The sequence below is a fragment of the Gymnoscopelus braueri genome, assembly GCF_963280865.1.
Source record: "Gymnoscopelus braueri genome assembly, chromosome: 11".
NCBI classification, from domain to species: Eukaryota; Metazoa; Chordata; class Actinopteri; order Myctophiformes; family Myctophidae; genus Gymnoscopelus; species Gymnoscopelus braueri.
This window is the reverse complement of record NC_137613.1, coordinates 8795320-8813793: the sequence shown is the minus strand read 5'-3', so window position 1 is coordinate 8813793 and position 18474 is coordinate 8795320. Positions and strand designations below refer to the sequence as shown.

At 41.2% G+C, this 18474-nt stretch overlaps 1 protein-coding gene across 4 annotated transcripts in view; it reads left to right on the top strand.

Annotated features, from left to right (window-relative positions):
* Positions 1-18474, top strand: part of LOC308094704 (uncharacterized protein) — a 94163-nt gene that overhangs the window by 45414 nt on the left and 30275 nt on the right. For all 4 annotated transcript variants that reach the window (XM_080441510.1, XM_080441509.1, XM_080441508.1 and 1 more), the window contains exons 10-14: positions 405-447; positions 1980-2086; positions 3903-3945; positions 9169-9208; positions 10389-10516. In XM_080441510.1, the coding sequence (XP_080297636.1) occupies positions 405-447; positions 1980-2086; positions 3903-3945; positions 9169-9208; positions 10389-10516 (361 nt within the window). The remainder of the gene's footprint in view (positions 1-404; positions 448-1979; positions 2087-3902; positions 3946-9168; positions 9209-10388; positions 10517-18474) is intronic.

Here is an 18474-nt window from a genome sequence, read left to right as displayed (position 1 = left end):
CTGCACTGGTCAGACCTTTAAATGCCATCCTCAAGGAATATAGAAAAGGAAAGAATAGTTGAAAAGGAAAGTGCAGTCACCTGCAATGTGCATGATGATGATGATGATGATGTTTTATCTGCTTCCTCAGATGATATCTCGTGGGAAGGGATATTCTGTTGTATTCTATTTAGATGTATGTATGCTGTTTACTTGTCCGCAACTGCTAAGTATGTTATTTGGAAAGTATGTTATTTACAAATATTCTACAGTATGTTTGATGGTTAGCCTACCTGCTATTCTAGATACTTAGTTTCTAGCACTTACAGTAGCTGGCACTTTGTAAGTCGCTCCAAGAAGAGCATCTGCTAAAGCATCTTATGTCTTTATTAAGACCATTACTCAACATAACTCTCTCTCCACAGGACCCTGGGGTGGAGAAGGAGCTGCCGGAAGGAGCTCACGAAGGTAGGGCCTTATGGAATTAAAATGAGCAGTATTCAAATGAAGGGCATCGCTCCCAGGTTTTACCAGCAAACCCCAAATCCCCCTTCCCAAATATTTGAAAGCCGCTAACCCTATGGCAAAACATTTGTGGTGCTGTGTTCTGTTCTCCTCTTGTACAATGTAGTGTGATGTATATCCATTAGGAACTGCACGTCTGTTTAGTTCCTGCCATACAGTAGCGTTGCCGTTGTCTCCAACATAGCCGTACACCTTAAAGTTTTTTTTTTTTTTTTTTTTCCATTTAGGGGTTTTTGATCAGTGTCTTACAGATAACTTTCAGCAGCATTAGCCAGTCAGCTAGCTTAGCTGGAGAAGCACAATAACGTTTATGAGGAGAGAGGTCAGCTCAGTCCCTCTTTGCTCTTTATCAGTTAAAGGACAACTTCACCCATTTTCAACCTATCTTCATATGGTCCTCACTAATGCTCATTATAATATGGTACCATTTTCGTCTACTTGGTTTGTGTCTCAGAGGAGGGCTGTTCAGAGACAGTTAAGACACCCCCTTAGATCAAGTCAAGTTATATGTCGTATTCAAAGAATGTAATTACATAAGTAATTGCAGTTAAATTACTTTGAATACATTTCACTACTGTATATTTAGGTCAGTTACAATGAAAACAACAAAAAAATATAGTTTTGGCATGTCCATTATTTATGTCAACATATGTACATGTTGACAAAACATCGCTACTTGAAATTAACCTCACCTCACCAGGCTTTTCCACACGGCGGAGAAACTTCACAAACATCTAAAATTGTTTATGGCTACATAAAGAGCAAAAGCAAAAACTCCAGTGAGGATAAAATAATGCATTGACATACATGCCATTGCCACAGATTATAGAAACAACTGACAACTGTCAGCACATCAATGTATAATGATTATGTATAACGATCACCACAGAGGCATGCCTCACATCAAGATAAAGAACCCTTAAACAGGGATTGTATACCCAGAAAGTATACCCAGAAACATAGTGACTTACAACCCACAAACAGAACAGACCACAGATAATCTCAGTTCAGTAGTATATTGATTAAAAGTTCCTTCAGCCCACAACCAAAATCAAGTCTGCATTTTCTGCTTCCCAAAGTTTCACATACTGTAACGTCAGTTTCACAGTTCATCATTCACTGTTGAATTGCTTCTGTGCAACATGTAGTCCAGCTTTGTGAAATCAATAATTCTAAAACGTAATAAAAAACAGAGCCCAAATAATAATAATATCTATCTCTATCACACACAGACACAGACACACACACACACACACACACACACACACACACACACACACACACACACACACACACACACACACACACACACACACACACACACACACACACACACACACACACACGATCCAACCATGTAAATATCTGTAAAGCATTTTTACATTTTATATTTCTATACCAAAAGGCAAATATTACACTAGTTTAGTAATAGTAATAGCTTTTATGTTTTATTGTTTCTCCCCTTCACTTTACAGACCCCAGTCACCCCCTACCCGCCGTCCAAACCCCCCTCCATGGCCAACAAGACGGGCCAGATCCTTCCATGAATGATCCTCTTATGATGATCAGTGCCAGTCCCGATGTAAGTTTATTTTTCTTTTTCACCTTTATTTTAGTATTCCCATTCAGATTCAATAAATGTTTTACCAAATCCTGGCCAGGACAGAAGCATACAAAGTTTAACAAACATAAATATAAAACAGCAGTATAAAGATATAAGTATAATAAAATGTAAAATGAATGTAAAACAAGAAAAGTACTGGCCAAATAGTCCTTGATTCTCTTTTTAAAGTCCAGGCTGGCTCATTAGCGAAGCTGAGCATAAAAGGCTGCCACTTGACAGTAGACTGAGGTCTGTTGAGGGAGAAGAGCTACATGTGGTGTTCCTGTCCTGTTTGTATTTTCTATGGTGAATAAGTACACCTTCTGGTTGCAACCTACTACATGGCTCTGTACTGATTCCAGCTGCTAATATGGTCTTCCTCACAATCACTTTACCCAAATACAGCTCAAGTGGAGTTAGGAGGTTTTTGACCATTAATGTGGAGATAGTTGTTTTGTCCATCATTGATTAGAATGACACGGTAAGATGGGGAAAAAAACCTGAGTTGGAGTTTACTTTAAACAACAGTTTAAGGATCCAATGGAGTTACGTTTAGTCAGAAGCGCTTTTTATACTTTTCATTGGTTCAATATTTGTAAAACCCACACGCAAACATAAAAGGGTGTTCAATAGCACAGATTTTTTTCCTTTTTTTTAAAGTTTAAAATTTTTGATTGTTGTTTTTTTCTGGCCGACAGCGATGATAAAATACAAGTTTAAAAGAACATAAAACAGTATGAGGTGATTTGCCAGCATTCAGTAACAGGACGTACAATCAGTGGTCAGTGGTCATATAAATCTATAATCCTGTTTTTTAAGTTAGAACAGTTAAGAGAGTCTAGTTTTGGATAGCTTCGATTTTTCAGGCTTTTATTTTTTATTTTTGCTTAAAAATAAGAGCCTGGACCAGCCTGTTGACTTTCCTGGAATAGGAAGTGTTTCATTTCCCCAACCAACCAGAGTGCAGTGGGCGTCGCTCCAAATGTTGTGACGTCAGGGCTTTCAATGCTGAACATTGGGGGAGGAGGAGGGGCATGGGGCGGGGCGGGGGCTGACGGACAGATTGGTGAACAAATGGGATCTCACAGATTTTTTCTCCAGAGATTTTGAACCCGCCCCTCTAGACCAGATATCAGACACACTAGGGCAGTCCAAGTTTTGGATGACTCTAGCTCACGTCAAGATGAGGATGCAAACACATTAAAAGCAGTTTCACGAAAGACTGTACAGGTTTATTGAATAACGTACAGAACAGGAATAATGTACATAAATGTTATTTTCGAACGTTATTCAATGAATCCGTACACAAAACGTGTTTTGTAGGCTAGGTTTAAGTGTACAATGTGTCCTAACTATATGACCTGCATGTGTTCTCCTTGAAAACTGCACTGGTCAAACCTTTAAATTTCATCCTCAAGGAATATAGAAAAGGAAAGAATAGTTGAAAAGGAAAGTGCAGTCACCTGCAATGTGCATGATGATGATGATGATGATGTTTTATCTGCTTCCTCAAAGGATATCTTGTGGGAAGGGATATTCTGTTGTATTCTATTTAGATGTATGTATGCTGTTTACTTGTCCACAACTGCTAAGTATGTTATTTGGAAAGTATGTTATTTACAAATATTCTACAGTATGTTTGATGGTTAGCCTACCTGCTATCCTAGATACTTAGTTTCTAGCACTTACAGTAGCTGGCACTTTGTAAGTCGCTCCAAGAAGAGCATCTGCTAAAGCATCTTATGTCTTTATTAAGACCATTGTAAGGGGACTCAACATAACTCTCTCTCCACAGGACCCTGGGGTGGAGAAGGAGCTGCCGGAAGGAGCTCACAAAGGTAGGGCCTTATGGAATTAAAATGAGCAGTATTCAAATGAAGGGCATCGCTCCCAGGTTTTACCAGCAAACCCCAAATCCCCCTTCCCAAATATTTGAAAGCCGCTAACCCTATGGCAAAACATTTGTGGTGCTGTGTTCTGTTCTCCTCTTGTACAATGTAGTGTGATGTATATCCATTAGGAACTGCTCGTCTGTTTAGTTCCTGCCATACAGTAGCGTTGCCGTTGTCTCCAACATAGCCGTACACCTTAAAGTTTTTTTTTTTTTTTTTTTCAATTTAGGGGTTTTTGATCAGTGTCTTACAGATAACTTTCAGCAGCATTAGCCAGTCAGCTAGCTTAGCTGGAGAAGCACAATAACGTTTATGAGGAGAGAGGTCAGCTCAGTCCCTCTTTGCTCTTTATCAGTTAAAGGACAACTTCACCCATTTTCAACCTATCTTCATATGGTCCTCACTAATGCTCATTATAATATGGTACCATTTTCGTCTACTTGGTTTGTGTCTCAGAGGAGGGCTGTTCAGAGACAGTTAAGACACCCCCTTAGATCAAGTCAAGTTATATGTCGTATTCAAAGAATGTAATGACAATTACAATGAAAACAACAAAAAAATATTGTTTTGGCATGTCCATTATTTATGTCAACATATGTAGATGAATACATGTTGACAAAACATCGCTACTTGAAATTAACCTCACCTCACCAGGCTTTTCCACACGGCGGAGAAACTTCACAAAAATTGTTTATGGCTACATAAAGAGCAAAAGCAAAAACTCCAGTGAGGATAAAATAATGCATTGACATACATGCCATTGCCACAGATTATAGAAACAACTGACAACTGTCAGCACATAAGGGCGGCCATAGCTGAGTGGTTAGTGAGCCCGCCTAGGGAGCCAGAGGCCCTGGTTGCCCTAGGTACGATTCCAGGCCACGCCAGCATATGTGTCGATGAAATGAAATTTGTCCCTGAGCAAGACTCTTAACCCCTAATTGCTCACAGGCGGCGAGACGTGGATAGTCGTCACTCACTGACAGCCAATAGAATCGCATCAGGTTTTCCAAACGCAAAGGCCCTGTAGTATCAATGTCCAGTCAACTGGAGGCAGCATATCGCGGTGAGGCCAACACACATCAAAACAGTATACTTGGCTACCAGACGGTGGCAGCACTGCACTGTAATAACAGATCAATAAAGCTTTTCTAGTAAACCATTACTATCAGCTCCTGCCCCGCGACGAGACGGCCGCCTCTGGGCGTGGCGGTGGTAGGGGCCTCCCTGTCGATCATGGTAGTGAATGCCAGCCAATGTGATTTCAGCTTTAGCATGTCCATGGTATTGCAATATATAGAAGTGATTCCAGAGAGTTAAAATGTATGGGGGTCGTGGTCTAATAAAAATGGAATAGAGTTTGCACACTGGTAATGCCGAAAAAAGTTCTGCTTTGTATTTATTGAGTTTGTCAACGTTTCGGCCTGTTCAGACCTTCATTACGACATATACAGTTAAGTATAAGTCCTGATGGGTCTAATGCCTATCAAAGTAAGGGTCCTTGAAAGTAAAAAGGTTGAGAATCACTGAAACAATTTATTTTCAAAAAAACATGAACCAGGTATTTACTCAGAGCTTTACAATTTTCTTATCATGCTAATTGTCATTTGTCAGCTATCAATTGTGAGATAATATGATCATAGTTTCAGAGAATCAAGAGGGATTTATTTTGTCACTTATACTGACATTATTGAAATGTTTATGCCATATGTTTTGCAGAGACTGCTAATACAACACAATAGAAAAAGATAATAAAAACGTAATAATTCTGGATATAATGAAATATAAAAAAAACATATATATATATACACATTATAGGTAAGACAGAGGTAAATATTGTACAGGTAGAACGGCAGGTATGACAGAACTCTTAAGGCATTGGTTCTCAAAGTGGGGTTCTTGGGGGTGTTCCAGGGGGTCCCCAGCAAAATGTGTTAATATAGCATCATACTAATTTTAACCGTTTATACTTTGGCTATTCAAAAATAGCAGATATACAAGCTCATAGCGCGGCACCGAGTGCTGCGCTATGAGCTTGTAGATCTGCTATTTTGGAAAAATTGTAAAACTTTGTGCAAATCTTTGAATATAATATTTTTTAAAGCGAACATTTGTAACTCAAATCTTTGCTTCTGGGGGTCCCTGGAACAACATATTTTGACATGAGGTCCGGGGCCAAATACATATCATTTTGGGGGTCCTTGAAATGAAAAAGTTTGAGAACCACTGTCTTAAGGCCTATATGATATTTTTGTGCAAGAAGCGGAAGTCATACATGTATATAAAATGTGCTAGAAGCAGCCATCATTCACAGTATATAAAAATGTCCAAGAAGCAGAAGCCAACATACAATATGAATGGAATTTCACTTGTCTATGTACAGTACGTACATTTTGCAAATAGCTGCTCAGGATTCTTTACAGTTTAGATTCAGTTCTTTCAGACCTTGTCCATGATCAGGGCACTAAAAGCTGCTGGGGAAAATGGGGGGGGGGGGGGGGACGTTGGCATATCTCCCATTTCTTCCTCTCTGCTGTCCACCTATCCTTCTCCATGGCATAGAAGGAGGATTGTTGGAATTCCTTCCATGACATCTCCTTTGCCATGCCTTTGTACAATAAAAGCACTTTTGGTGGACAGTAAATGTATACTTCCCAGTCACTCCTGGAAACCCAGTATGGATATGCGGACTATTTGGCCCCTGCTTGAGCCCCTGGTGGCAGAAACGGCAAAGTCGTCCGCTAGGTTGAGTGTCTGGGAGTTTCCTCTTTCTCTGGGCTTTGGCCTCCACTCTCCGTTTTGTTGAGATCAGTTAAAGAGGTGGTGCCATGTTTTTGCACTTTTTCTGTTTTTCATGTGTCTATGAGGTTGATAGAACTTCATTAAGCCCCCCGGTGGTGTTTTTATGGTGTTTTATGTCTTCTCTGACTATTTGGAGTTTTTTCCTGGAGGCTGAAACCTTGAGGGTCAAATGTGCCAATAGAGAAACAGCGCTTTAGTGACATCACAAAGCCCACACCCTCCCCCTCATTATCATAACACAACAGGTGTGGGCATGAGGAGGAGGAGGGACTAGGACAGGTGGGTGGTGCTAAGGTGGTGGAGGAGGTGCTAAGGTGAGAACCAGGTATACTTAATGCACTGGTGGGTGTGTCTACATAAAAACAACATTTTAACACTTACTGTACACTTTTTTTTTGTTGAAAAAAAATCCTTACATAATAATAATACCTTATGATCAGGTTTTAGGGTTGAAAAATATCATGGCACTCCATCTTTAAGACCGGAAAATAACATGTACTCTTCCAGGGAAATAGGACATTCTTCTGTGCATGTTTGCCTATCACAAATGAAGAAGAGAAAGTATTAGATTCATACATTAGACATATTTATTTTGAAACAAGTTGATATTCTTAATTATATTATAAATATATAGTGTGTGAGTCAAGCCATGGCTCGTGATTCATAGCTCTGTAAATGCCCAGGGCTATCAGAGATGTCTTGTGTCCTACATTATAGTTTATTTAGGCTTCATTCACAACACAGCTTATATCATGGGCCTCAACAAATGGTAAACTTCACAGCTGGCTTGTGGTGGATATTTTTGTCAAATTTCTATTTTTGCCATAGACTTACAAATGAGCAGACAATAATATTACCAGAAACACATAAAGAGCCATAGCCTTAAACTACCTTTACAGGTCTGTAACTCTGAGAGTATACAAATGGAACCAAACCCATTTGTGCACTCTCAGAGTTATGGGGGTCCTTGAAGATAAAAAGTTAGAGAAAGTTAGAGAACTAATGTGCCATAGCGTCATAGTAAATCAGTGTCATACATATTCTGAAGAAAACCCAGAGACTGACACTCAGTAATTGGGTCTTATGATCAAAACAAGAACTATATTATAATGTTATGTTATGTAAAAAACAAACAACACACAAATTTGCCACAGACAAATTGATGATCATGACAATCCCTGCAAATAACTTAAATATGCAAAGCATATTACTGAAATATACAAAGAAACCCTGATTGACAATGACGGAATCAATAATGAAAATAAACAATGTAAAAATATGGTTAACACAGGCCATACATATCCTTAATAAAGGGGAACTTTAAATGTATTTTTATGTATGAACATTTTTTAATTGTTATTGTTTCGCCCAAAATGCTATAGGTTGAAAGGTGTTCAAAAAAGCATGCATGTGTAAATATGTTTCATCCAGCTGTGAGATAGGTCATGTAAAGGGGGGAGGGGGGGTGCATGGAAGGAGAGGTGGGACAAATCAAGTGTGATTTTGGACAAACCTACAATGATTTAATTGTGTTAATTGTCTCAGACACACAGGGCACTTAAAGCTTCCTCAACAGTGTGGATAATAATAAGATATACAAGATTTAAAAATGTTAAAGATAGAAGTAAAACAGTAGTAGTGGTAAAACATTATGATGATTGATTTGACTATATTTCTCTCCATCACTGGGGGGGGGGGGAGACCACAGCAAATGTTTATCATCGTACAAGACAATGCAAGCAGACCAGCAGGGCATTCTCAACATGAACGGTACAACCAGCCAGTATGGTTGTTGAATGAGATTGAGTGAGTGAATGGGGGGGAGGAAACTTTGCCTACGGAAGATTCACTGGCCAGAACAAGTACAACAAGAACATATAAATCAGTAGTCCAACAATACCTACATTTACTAGTGAAAGCAATCGTATTTTCATGTAATAGTAATACCTATATTTAAACTGAAGTTTATATAATGTAGGTGACTGATTAACATGCAACATGCCACTACTATGTGCCTCAACAGCTTTGAATGTAATGATCATCTGTGTTTACAGATCAATCAAAACACCACAATGACCAACCATTGTCCATCTGATTCACTGCCTTTTTTTGGCTACACACACACACACACAAACACACACAGAAACACACACAGAAACACACACACACACACACACACACACACACACACACACACACACACACACACACACACACACACACACACACACACACACACACACACACACACACACACACACACACACACACACACACACCATTTGGAAGTCAATTAGCCAAATGGTATGAAGTATCAAAAATCTGTATGACACATGATTTCCCATTCTTCATGTGTTGTATCTACAGGAAGTGGAAGTTCCCAGGTCTCCAAGTCCCAAGATACAAGGTAAGGCACTTCTATGTTGGAACAGTACAGTTGTTGTAATGATGTGGAAAGGGATGCCAGAGTTACTGGTACTATTCTATTGGTTACTTATCAAAGATGAATTACAGCAGCCAACCTCTTTATATGTCTAAAGCACCATTCACACTGTGTAACCTGAATATGTCTTTGAATAATGCTCACACTGATCATCATAGTTTCTGGTGCAATTTTTTCTGCATGATGTTTCATTCATTTGATTAATTTGTCTTATTGGCTGGCTCTATGTATTTGTTTAAAAAACATCCTTACAGTGATTTGTATTGGGACGTTCAGCATCACCTGTTTTGTATATGAAGCATAGCGTTAGTTCATGCAGGACACGGAAGTCGTGCACACCAAAGCTGTAACCAGCGGTCAGTCAGCTGATGTGAACATCAGCTTTCTATTCCCCATTCATTACGTCACACACTCATTATAAAATCACAGCTCACACATGAGCAAAGAGGATCCTTTAAATACGGCTTCTATTCTCTAGGTCTGTCTTGGTTGCTGATCTAATGCATTTGGCTAGCTCCTCCTCCTCCACCTCTTTGATTAGAGTCTGGCTTAGGCTCAAATACTTGTGGTTATCATGTATATCTGCTAATTCTAACTAATATGTCAATGTACTGCTATTGTTGTCATTGTATCCCTTTGGGGATTTGTATAAGCTTTCTCTGAATATATGCTTAGCAGGCTGCTTCGACAAAATTCTGTGAATATTCTCCCAAGAGCGGAGCGTTAACGCCAAGCTTAATTGTTTCCATTTGTGTCAATAAATGGTGAACTGAATCTACTAAGACGAGAGTGCTTCTGATTGAAGTATTATTATGCATTATATTTCATTTTTATACATTCCTGTAGCCTAAATTGACAATGCAATCAATATGGCTGTGCTTAATTCCAGTAATTATTTTGGCATTATGGTATCTTTTTGTGTTCTGACAAATATACTATATATATATATATATAAGTTGTGGTTGTCTTGTATTTATGTATGACATTAGTAGTCATGTAGAACCGCAATAAGCTCTTCATAAATCATATATATTTTTTGATGATGGTCTTGTTTTGTATGTAATGGTTGCCGTTGGAAAGCTCATAATGTTGTATTCAAAACTGTGTGTGTCTCATGCATTCCACTTGTTAATCCTATATCCAGTACCTCTTCCTGTTGCCAGATGGGGTGCTGTGCAGCAACCCCGTTATCTCAAAGCAAAAAGCGCTGCTTCATGGGATGGGGTCTATCCTGTGCCATCGTGGGGTTCGGCTTTCAGATGTACTTGGCAGGTAAGATAGCCTGCCAACATTCAGCATTCAGTTACATGATGACAAGGAGGGGGGAAAAGATGACTACATTAGATGATCAGCCCAGGTTAAAAGGTTTGGGGATAAAACAAGAGAGAGGTTGATATGGTTTGGACATGTGCAGAGGAGGGATGAGGGTAGGGTCATCCCATTGGGAGAAGGATTCTTAAGATGGAGCTGCCAGGCAAGAGGAGAAGACAAAGGCAAAAAAAATGGTTTATGTACGTGTATAATACACTTTTTTTTCAATCAGTCCCTGCGATGGTCAGCACAAACCAGAAAGTTGCTGTACAAATAATGGAAGATAATCAGCGTACAAGCTGTCTTGGTCACGGTATCGGCCTTGTTTTAAAGTGATGTGTAGAACCTTGCACATACTGTACAGTATACAGGAGGAAAAGGAACGTAACACCAGATAGTGCAGAAGGATAGTGAATCTGTATCGTGACCATCGCTAGAAAGGGAAAACCTCCATACCACCATCACAAATTCCCCACAGTGCATCGCGGTCGTGATATCCAGGTATTCATTTAACCATTTGTTCCACTTCCAGCAGTGCTGCTGGCTTGAACAAGTCTACACTCGCCACCAGCAGTGCAAGCCATGACTGCGAGCCACAGAAGTGTTTGTGGCAGTATGAAATTACATTTGTGTGTACACGGTTTTCTGAGTTTGGGGAGCCCAGCCGAACTGAACGGATGCTGTAGTGTAGTATGCAGCTACCTTTAGTGTTAGTGTTAGACCTGGAACACCTATACGTTGTTAAACCTTTAAAGCCGGGAACACCTCTGTGTGTAGTTGTTGATATATACAGTATATAGAAACAACAAATTTGTTTTTAATATTCTTTTCATTAATTTTTTCCCAATTTATTTATTTATATTTTCTTACCTCCAGGCTATGGTTGAGGCTTACACCCCTGCCCGACCACTTTGGTCTGCCGCCTCGGGGCAACTGGTTGACCCGTCGCTCAGTGGTCCTTCTGGCCATATGATCCACGGTCACAGCTTTTTTCTGTTCTGGCCCCACAGTGGTGGAATGAACTCCCCACTGATGTCATGACAGCAGAGTCACTGCCCATCTTTCGTGGCAGGCTGAAAACCCACCCTTAGCCTTGCCTACTTGTTGTCAATTATTTGCACAAGCTCTTGTTGTGGGCTCGCTGCAGCAGCAGCACTATTGATGACACTATTGATGACACTATTGATGTTCTACGTTATTTATTTATTATTCTCCACAAAACTTTGGCACCTAACTACTCCTACATACTTTCACTTAGAAACTGGCTGCTCAGTGGTGCTGCAAAGTAACTAAGTATATTTACTCAAGTACTATGCAAGTGCTTACAATGCACAGTTTAATTTTGAGGTACTTTTACTTTACTTTCCATTTTTGTTACTGCTACTCCACTACAATTACAGCATATGAGCTTTAGTTACCTGTTACTTTGCAGATTTGATATTAATACAAAACCTCCAGTAACCACATACAGCCGATCTACAAGTGATCTACAGCCGATCTTCGGGATGAACCTAAACAGTAGTACCTTTGTTTAGTGATGGCGGCGGCGGCGGGGGTGCGTGCTGGTGGTGGCTCTGCTTGTGGCTCTGCTTGCCCTCGCTTAAAACCTGAGATTTACATCGGATGATGGGAAGGTGATGGTGGAAGACGAACTTTTAAACTTTGTTGTGGTAAAAATGAAGACTCTGAGTCAGGATGAAATTGTGATGTTGTTGACAAACAATTTTTCATCTGAATGGCTTGAGGAGTCAAAGCGGCTGCTGTTTGAACTCTGCCCAAACACCACTGTACGAAATGTGATGCACAAAGGCGCACAGAAGGATGCTAATAATGCCAAAGCCTGCTTAAAAGTTTTTAATGAACTTGGAGAAAATATTCCCAGATTTGTCTCACACTATCTGGATGAACTGCCACCGGTTGGGTTCGGCAACATGGACGCTTCGGCGCTGCTGAGTAGAATGGAGCAGCTGAGCCAAGAAGTGTCGGGTCTGAGGAGGTCACTGGAAACAGACAGATGTGAGTGAGAACCTGGGAGCTATTGTCACGGCCATGAATCACCGGGTGACGGCGGTGGAGAAACACCGTGTCCTGGGCTATGATCCTGGGGCTGCCGGCTCCGCACGGGAGGCGCCGCGGGGGCCAGAGCCGTGGCGGGGGCTAACAGGCCCTGTTTGTCAACAGGAGCTAACAACATCTCGTGCTGGGAGGCTTCGAGGCCCGGGTTTGGATACCGGTATCGCCAGTACCTCACGAGAGGGGGTGCAGGGGCTGGCGCGTTCCGCGCAACAAGAGGAGTTGGATGTAGGTGTAACTACAACTTCATTGCCACTATCGCAACAGCAGTCCCCGCAGTGGAGCCGTGTTGTGAAGGAAGGTAGCAAGAAGCCTGTGTCGCTGAAAGCAGCAGCAGTGAGGCCCAAACCTCACAACAAGCAAGCTCACTTGAGACGTGAGCAGAAGAATTTGGGCATAGTAGGAACTGGCACTGAGAGCAACATTGACGTGGTGACAACCAAACTGGTGAGTGTGTTTGCTACTCGGTTTTCCCCTAATCTGGAGGCGGATACACTGCGGGATTATTTATCTGAGAAATTGGGTAATAAAACAGTGACATGTCGTAGGATCGAGTCGCCTCACAGCAGATTCGGTTCGTTTCACATTACTGCTGAATGTAATAATGTTGATGATATGTTTGATCCCAAACTGTGGCCCCCTGGAACCTATGTCCGCCGCTATTATGAGGCTCGTGGGCCCAAGGCTACTGTTAGGTTTTATGCTATTTTTTATATAGTTTTAGAATTATATTTCACCTGTTTACAGGTCGGGGTGATTTATAGTTTATTTGTAGGTGGATGGATCTCCCTAGTGGTTGGTCGGGGTTATTACATCTTTTTTGTTATTATTTATCTATTTTATAGTTTACAATCTATTCTGGCGGTTGTAGGACGGGAGAGTATTTTGCATATTATAAAGATATTTAGAGGTGATTTGTGAGTGGTGACATGTTCATGTTTCGGCTGGGCTTTTGTTGTGTAACAGGTCAAAAGTTGCCCATGGCAGAGAATGGGTTAATATAAGGTTTTGCACGTCAGTGATCTCTTATGCGCAGGCGCGACTTTCATCAGCCAGTCGTTACGCTGGTGTTTGTGAAGCCAGATCGTCCGTTGGTAAGCTAATGTGTATAAGTGTATAATAAGCGATGTAAAGTACTTTTATTATGTTCATTTGTGTGGGTTATACAGTCTGTAATGTGTTCTGTTATTGATGTTGTGTGTTTCTTTGTGTTTCTGTGCTTCACAGTTAAATTAACTACCAAAAGTGCTTGTTTTGCTACCCAAGCTACATGCTAACGGCTCGTGTGTGGAGTTCACGGGCTGGTCATAATAATTTACTGTGCACAGTTTAGTTAGGAGTGTGTTTGTATATTGTATGAGTGTGTTTAGTAATAAATGGCAAAAAGACAATTTTGTTATTGAATGGGTTTATGCATCGTAGTTTGGTCGAGTGGTTTTCACTGGTTTATCCTTCACAAACATACCCTGTGCGGAGGGTTAAAACTGAGTTAGGGTTGTAATGTAGAAATATCCGTACAGCTACTGGCAGCGGGATACCCGCAGCTCTGCTTGAGAGCCAGTCTGCGACGGAATAGTCACAGTGACAAACTAATCTCTCTATGAACATGAACATGAACATCTGTGTTGTGTCCTACAATGCGCGAGGGCTGCGTATTGGCCACAGTGAAACTGATAAATCACGCCGTATTGTTGTGGACAAACTGTTAGAGGGATGTGACATTTTGTGTGTCCAGGAGACGTTCTTGGCTAAACAAGACCTCGAAGGTATTAACTCTATCCATAAGGACTTTCACGGTGCGGGGGAATCCACCACCGACCTGTGTTCTAAAGTGGTACGAGGGAGGATTCCAGGTGGAGTTGCCACTCTGTGGAATAAAAAATATGACCAGTCGGTTAATGTCATTAGATTGGGAGTTAACTGGGCTATTGGGATAGAGCTGTGCTGTCACGGTAAAAAGATAATAATTTTGAATGTTTACACACCATATGAGTGCTATAAAAATGAGGATGAATATCTCAGTAGATTGGCATTCATCATGTCTTTTATTCAGGACAACCCTTCCACCTGCATATATGTGGTCGGTGACATGAATGCAGATGTAACTGATGTTAAATCGTTATTTGGTAAACATTTAATGGATTTCTGTGCAGACAGTGGATTGATTTTATCTAGCAAGGTTTGTCTACCAGAGAATAGTTATACCTATATCAGCGAGGCTTGGCACACGACGTCCTGGCTTGATCACTGCCTCTGTACAGTGGATGCTCACGACTCGATAGATACAATAGACATTGTTTATGATTTGGCTACCACAGACCACATACCCTTTCGTGTGGTGTTAAAAACAGGCAACTTACCTGTGTTGTTGCCTGTGGATAACAGCATGAGTGCTGGGAAAATAGACTGGTCGAAATTAACCAAAGAAAATCTGGATAAATACTTGAAGCATTCTGATGCCTTACTGGGTAATATTGAAATTACAAAAGATGTTGTCATGTGTCGGGATATGAACTGCAAGAACCCACAACACTGTGATATATTATGTTCCCTGTATGAAGCTATTGTGGAGTCTCTGTGTATATCCAGCAGGCCTCTCTATAAGCACAGGGCAAAAGTTTTTAATGCTAAGCCAGGGTGGAATGACCATGTTGAAGAGCTTCATGCAGAGGCTAGAAATGCTTTTAAAATGTGGGCTGAGTCAGGCAAAGGTAGACATGGACCTCTGTTTGAAAAGAAAAAACGCACTAATGCTGATTTTAAATATGCTCTTCGCTTTATAAAAAGAAATGAAAACACTATGAGGTCAGATTCTCTAGCAAGAAAGTTGCATAAGAATAATGTAAATGACTTCTGGAAGGAGATAAAAAATATGAATAATTGCAAAACATGTCTCCCATCAAACATAGATGGTGTGAGTGGGTCTGAAGCAATCTCACAATTATGGCAGAATCAGTATTTTGAACTGTTTAACTGTGTGAAAAGTAACCTGTTTGTAGTGGATCAGGTAGATTTCAATGATGAAGTGATTGTCACTCCTGGTGAGGTCCATGAAGCTATTCTGAAGCTTGGTGATAATAAGGCCTGTGGGCTGGACAATATAACAGCTGAACATCTCAAATTTGCCAGTAAGAAACTGTGTCCTGTAATTGCAATGTGTTTTACAGGTTTCTTTCTTCACGGGTTTTTACCTGATTCTATGCTCTCTGTTGTTTTAGTGCCGGTCATTAAAGACAAAGTGGGGAAGCTAAACAGCTCAGACAATTATAGACCTATAGCCCTAGCCAGCGTGCTGTCCAAAATTATGGAGACAATTATTCTGAGTAGACTTGAGAAACACATCAAGTCTATTGACAACCAATTTGGCTTCAAACGTAAGCATGGCACTGATATGTGTATTTTTGCACTTAAAGACATTTTAGATAAATATAATAGGCAAAATTCTACAATGTTTATGTGTTTTATTGATGCGTCACGTTCGTTTGACCGCATTAATCATGAGAAATTATTTTTTAAATTGTCACAAAGAGGGGTCCCTAGTTTTCTAGTCAGAATCCTGGTCTTCTGGTATGCTCACCAGACGATGCGAGTGAAATGGGGGAGGTCAACCTCTGCTCCCTTTCGTGTGAACAATGGGGTACGCCAGGGGGGGATTTTGTCCCCTTTTCTCTTCAACGTTTATATGGATGATTTATCTTTGATTTTAAACGCATGTGATACAGGGTGTAGGGTTGGAAATTCACTAATTAATCACCTTATGTATGCGGATGACCTGGTCATCCTCAGTCCTTATAGTGCTGGTCTTCAACAGCTTCTGAGGGCATGCTCACAGTATGGTGTTGATTTTGACATAAAGTACAATGCTAAAAAGAGTAAGATGATGTTTGTCCGAAGCAGAGAAGACAGACAGTCAACTTTTCCTGACTTCTATCTCTCAGGCACTGTCCTTAGTGTCTGCTGTGAGATTAAATATTTGGGCCATATAATATCAAATGACCTCTCTGATGACAAGGACATATATAGACAGCGTCGGAAGCTGTATGCTCAAGGGAACATGCTGTGTCGCAAATTTAGCATGTGCTCAGTACCGGTGAAGATCTCACTCTTTAAATCTTTTTGTACACCTCTGTATACTGCACACCTGTGGTGTCGCTACAAGCAAGGCAGCATCAGACGACTCACAGTGGCTTATAATGACTGTATGCGGCTGCTGCTGAGAGCTCCAAGAAGCTCCAGTGCAAGCCAGATGTTTGTTAGTGTTGGGGTACCCACCTGCCCTGCTGTGCGACGCAATCTTATGTATAGATTTATGTGTAGGGCAACTGAGTCAGTAAATGACATCATTTCTGTCATAAGTAACCCGTTACGTAGTTCTGTCAGGTTCTCCTCTAGACTGTGGAACCATTGGCGCACTTGTCTGTATGTTCGAAGCTGAACATGGTGGAATTCTTTTTATTGTATTTATTTTTCTTTTATTGTTATATTTTGTATGGTGTTGTTTTTTATTTTGTGATATGGATCGCCTTGGGTCTGAAATAAAGATTTAATTGAAATTGAATTGAATGCGTTATGAGCTTGTAGATCTGCTATTTTCTGAAAATGTAAGTACTTTTACTTTGGTACTCAAAGTATATTTTGATGCTAAAACGTTTGTACACTGCAAGCTCCATAACTCCCCCCCCCACCTCCCACACCACATGACATAACCCCTCTGTCATACAAACTATACAAAAGAATAGCCGATCTACAATGTGATGCGTGATGAGCTTGTAGATCTGCGATTTTGGAAAAAGCTTGACAGTCTTTAAGTGTGAGTAGAGGTGGCGGCAGTGGCTCAGGGGTAGAGTGGCCGGTAGAGCGGCCGGATGGGAACTGCGGGGTTCACAGTTCGATCCCGGGCTCCCCCAGAGTTAGTGTTCGAAGTGTCCTTGAGCAAGATGCTGAACCCCTAATTGCTCCTGATGAGCAGGTGCCTTGCAAGGTTTCCTCCGCCATCGGTGTGTAAATGGGTGAAATTTTGATGGCAATAATTTTGTAAATTTCAAGCTCCAATTTAACACTAATGGTGTGTATTGGTCAACATAACCCCACACAACTCCCTCCACCCCCACACCCCATACCCCCTCTCTCTCTCTCTCTCTCACACTCACACACACACACACACACACACACACACACACACACACACACACACACACACACACTAATCTACAAGCTCACTGGAGCCAGGGGGAAGCTAGCACCCCGCACCCATCACTCCCGCCCCCTATACCCCTTCATCCTCTTACTACCATCAGCTATTCAAGCAGGTGTTTAACTGATGACAATTAGGAGAATGATAACAGGTGCTCCCAATCTGATCAACCGGAGGCAAGTCTGCACCCACACACAACACTGGCCGTTTCTCAATACCCGAACTTGTCTGTACTCCCGTCCTCACGAACTCGTGATACGTCATCAGTCGCTGCCCAAGTACTGTTCCAATCCTAAGTTCGCATTTGCCCAAGTACAGACCAAATACCCGGATGTGAACTTGATCGCCCCCCTTTACCGAGCATGCTTCAGACTAGACCATAGAGTTAAAAATAATAGAGAGGGCACCCGAAATCCCCTCCCATCCACTTGCATTGAGTTGCTCACCCAGCGCATGAAGCGAATTCACCCCTTCTTCCGGGTTGGATAGTGTGATGGGCGTAGCCTATTTGGGGCCACTGTGATACGTTCTGCGTCACAGAAGTGGCGCGTTTTACGTCACAGAGGTGCGCGGCCCCGTGCGCAAGCTTGTGCGCAAGCTCGTGAGTCGAGCCCATTGGTCGAAACAGTTTTCGCTCGTACATTGTGCAGTG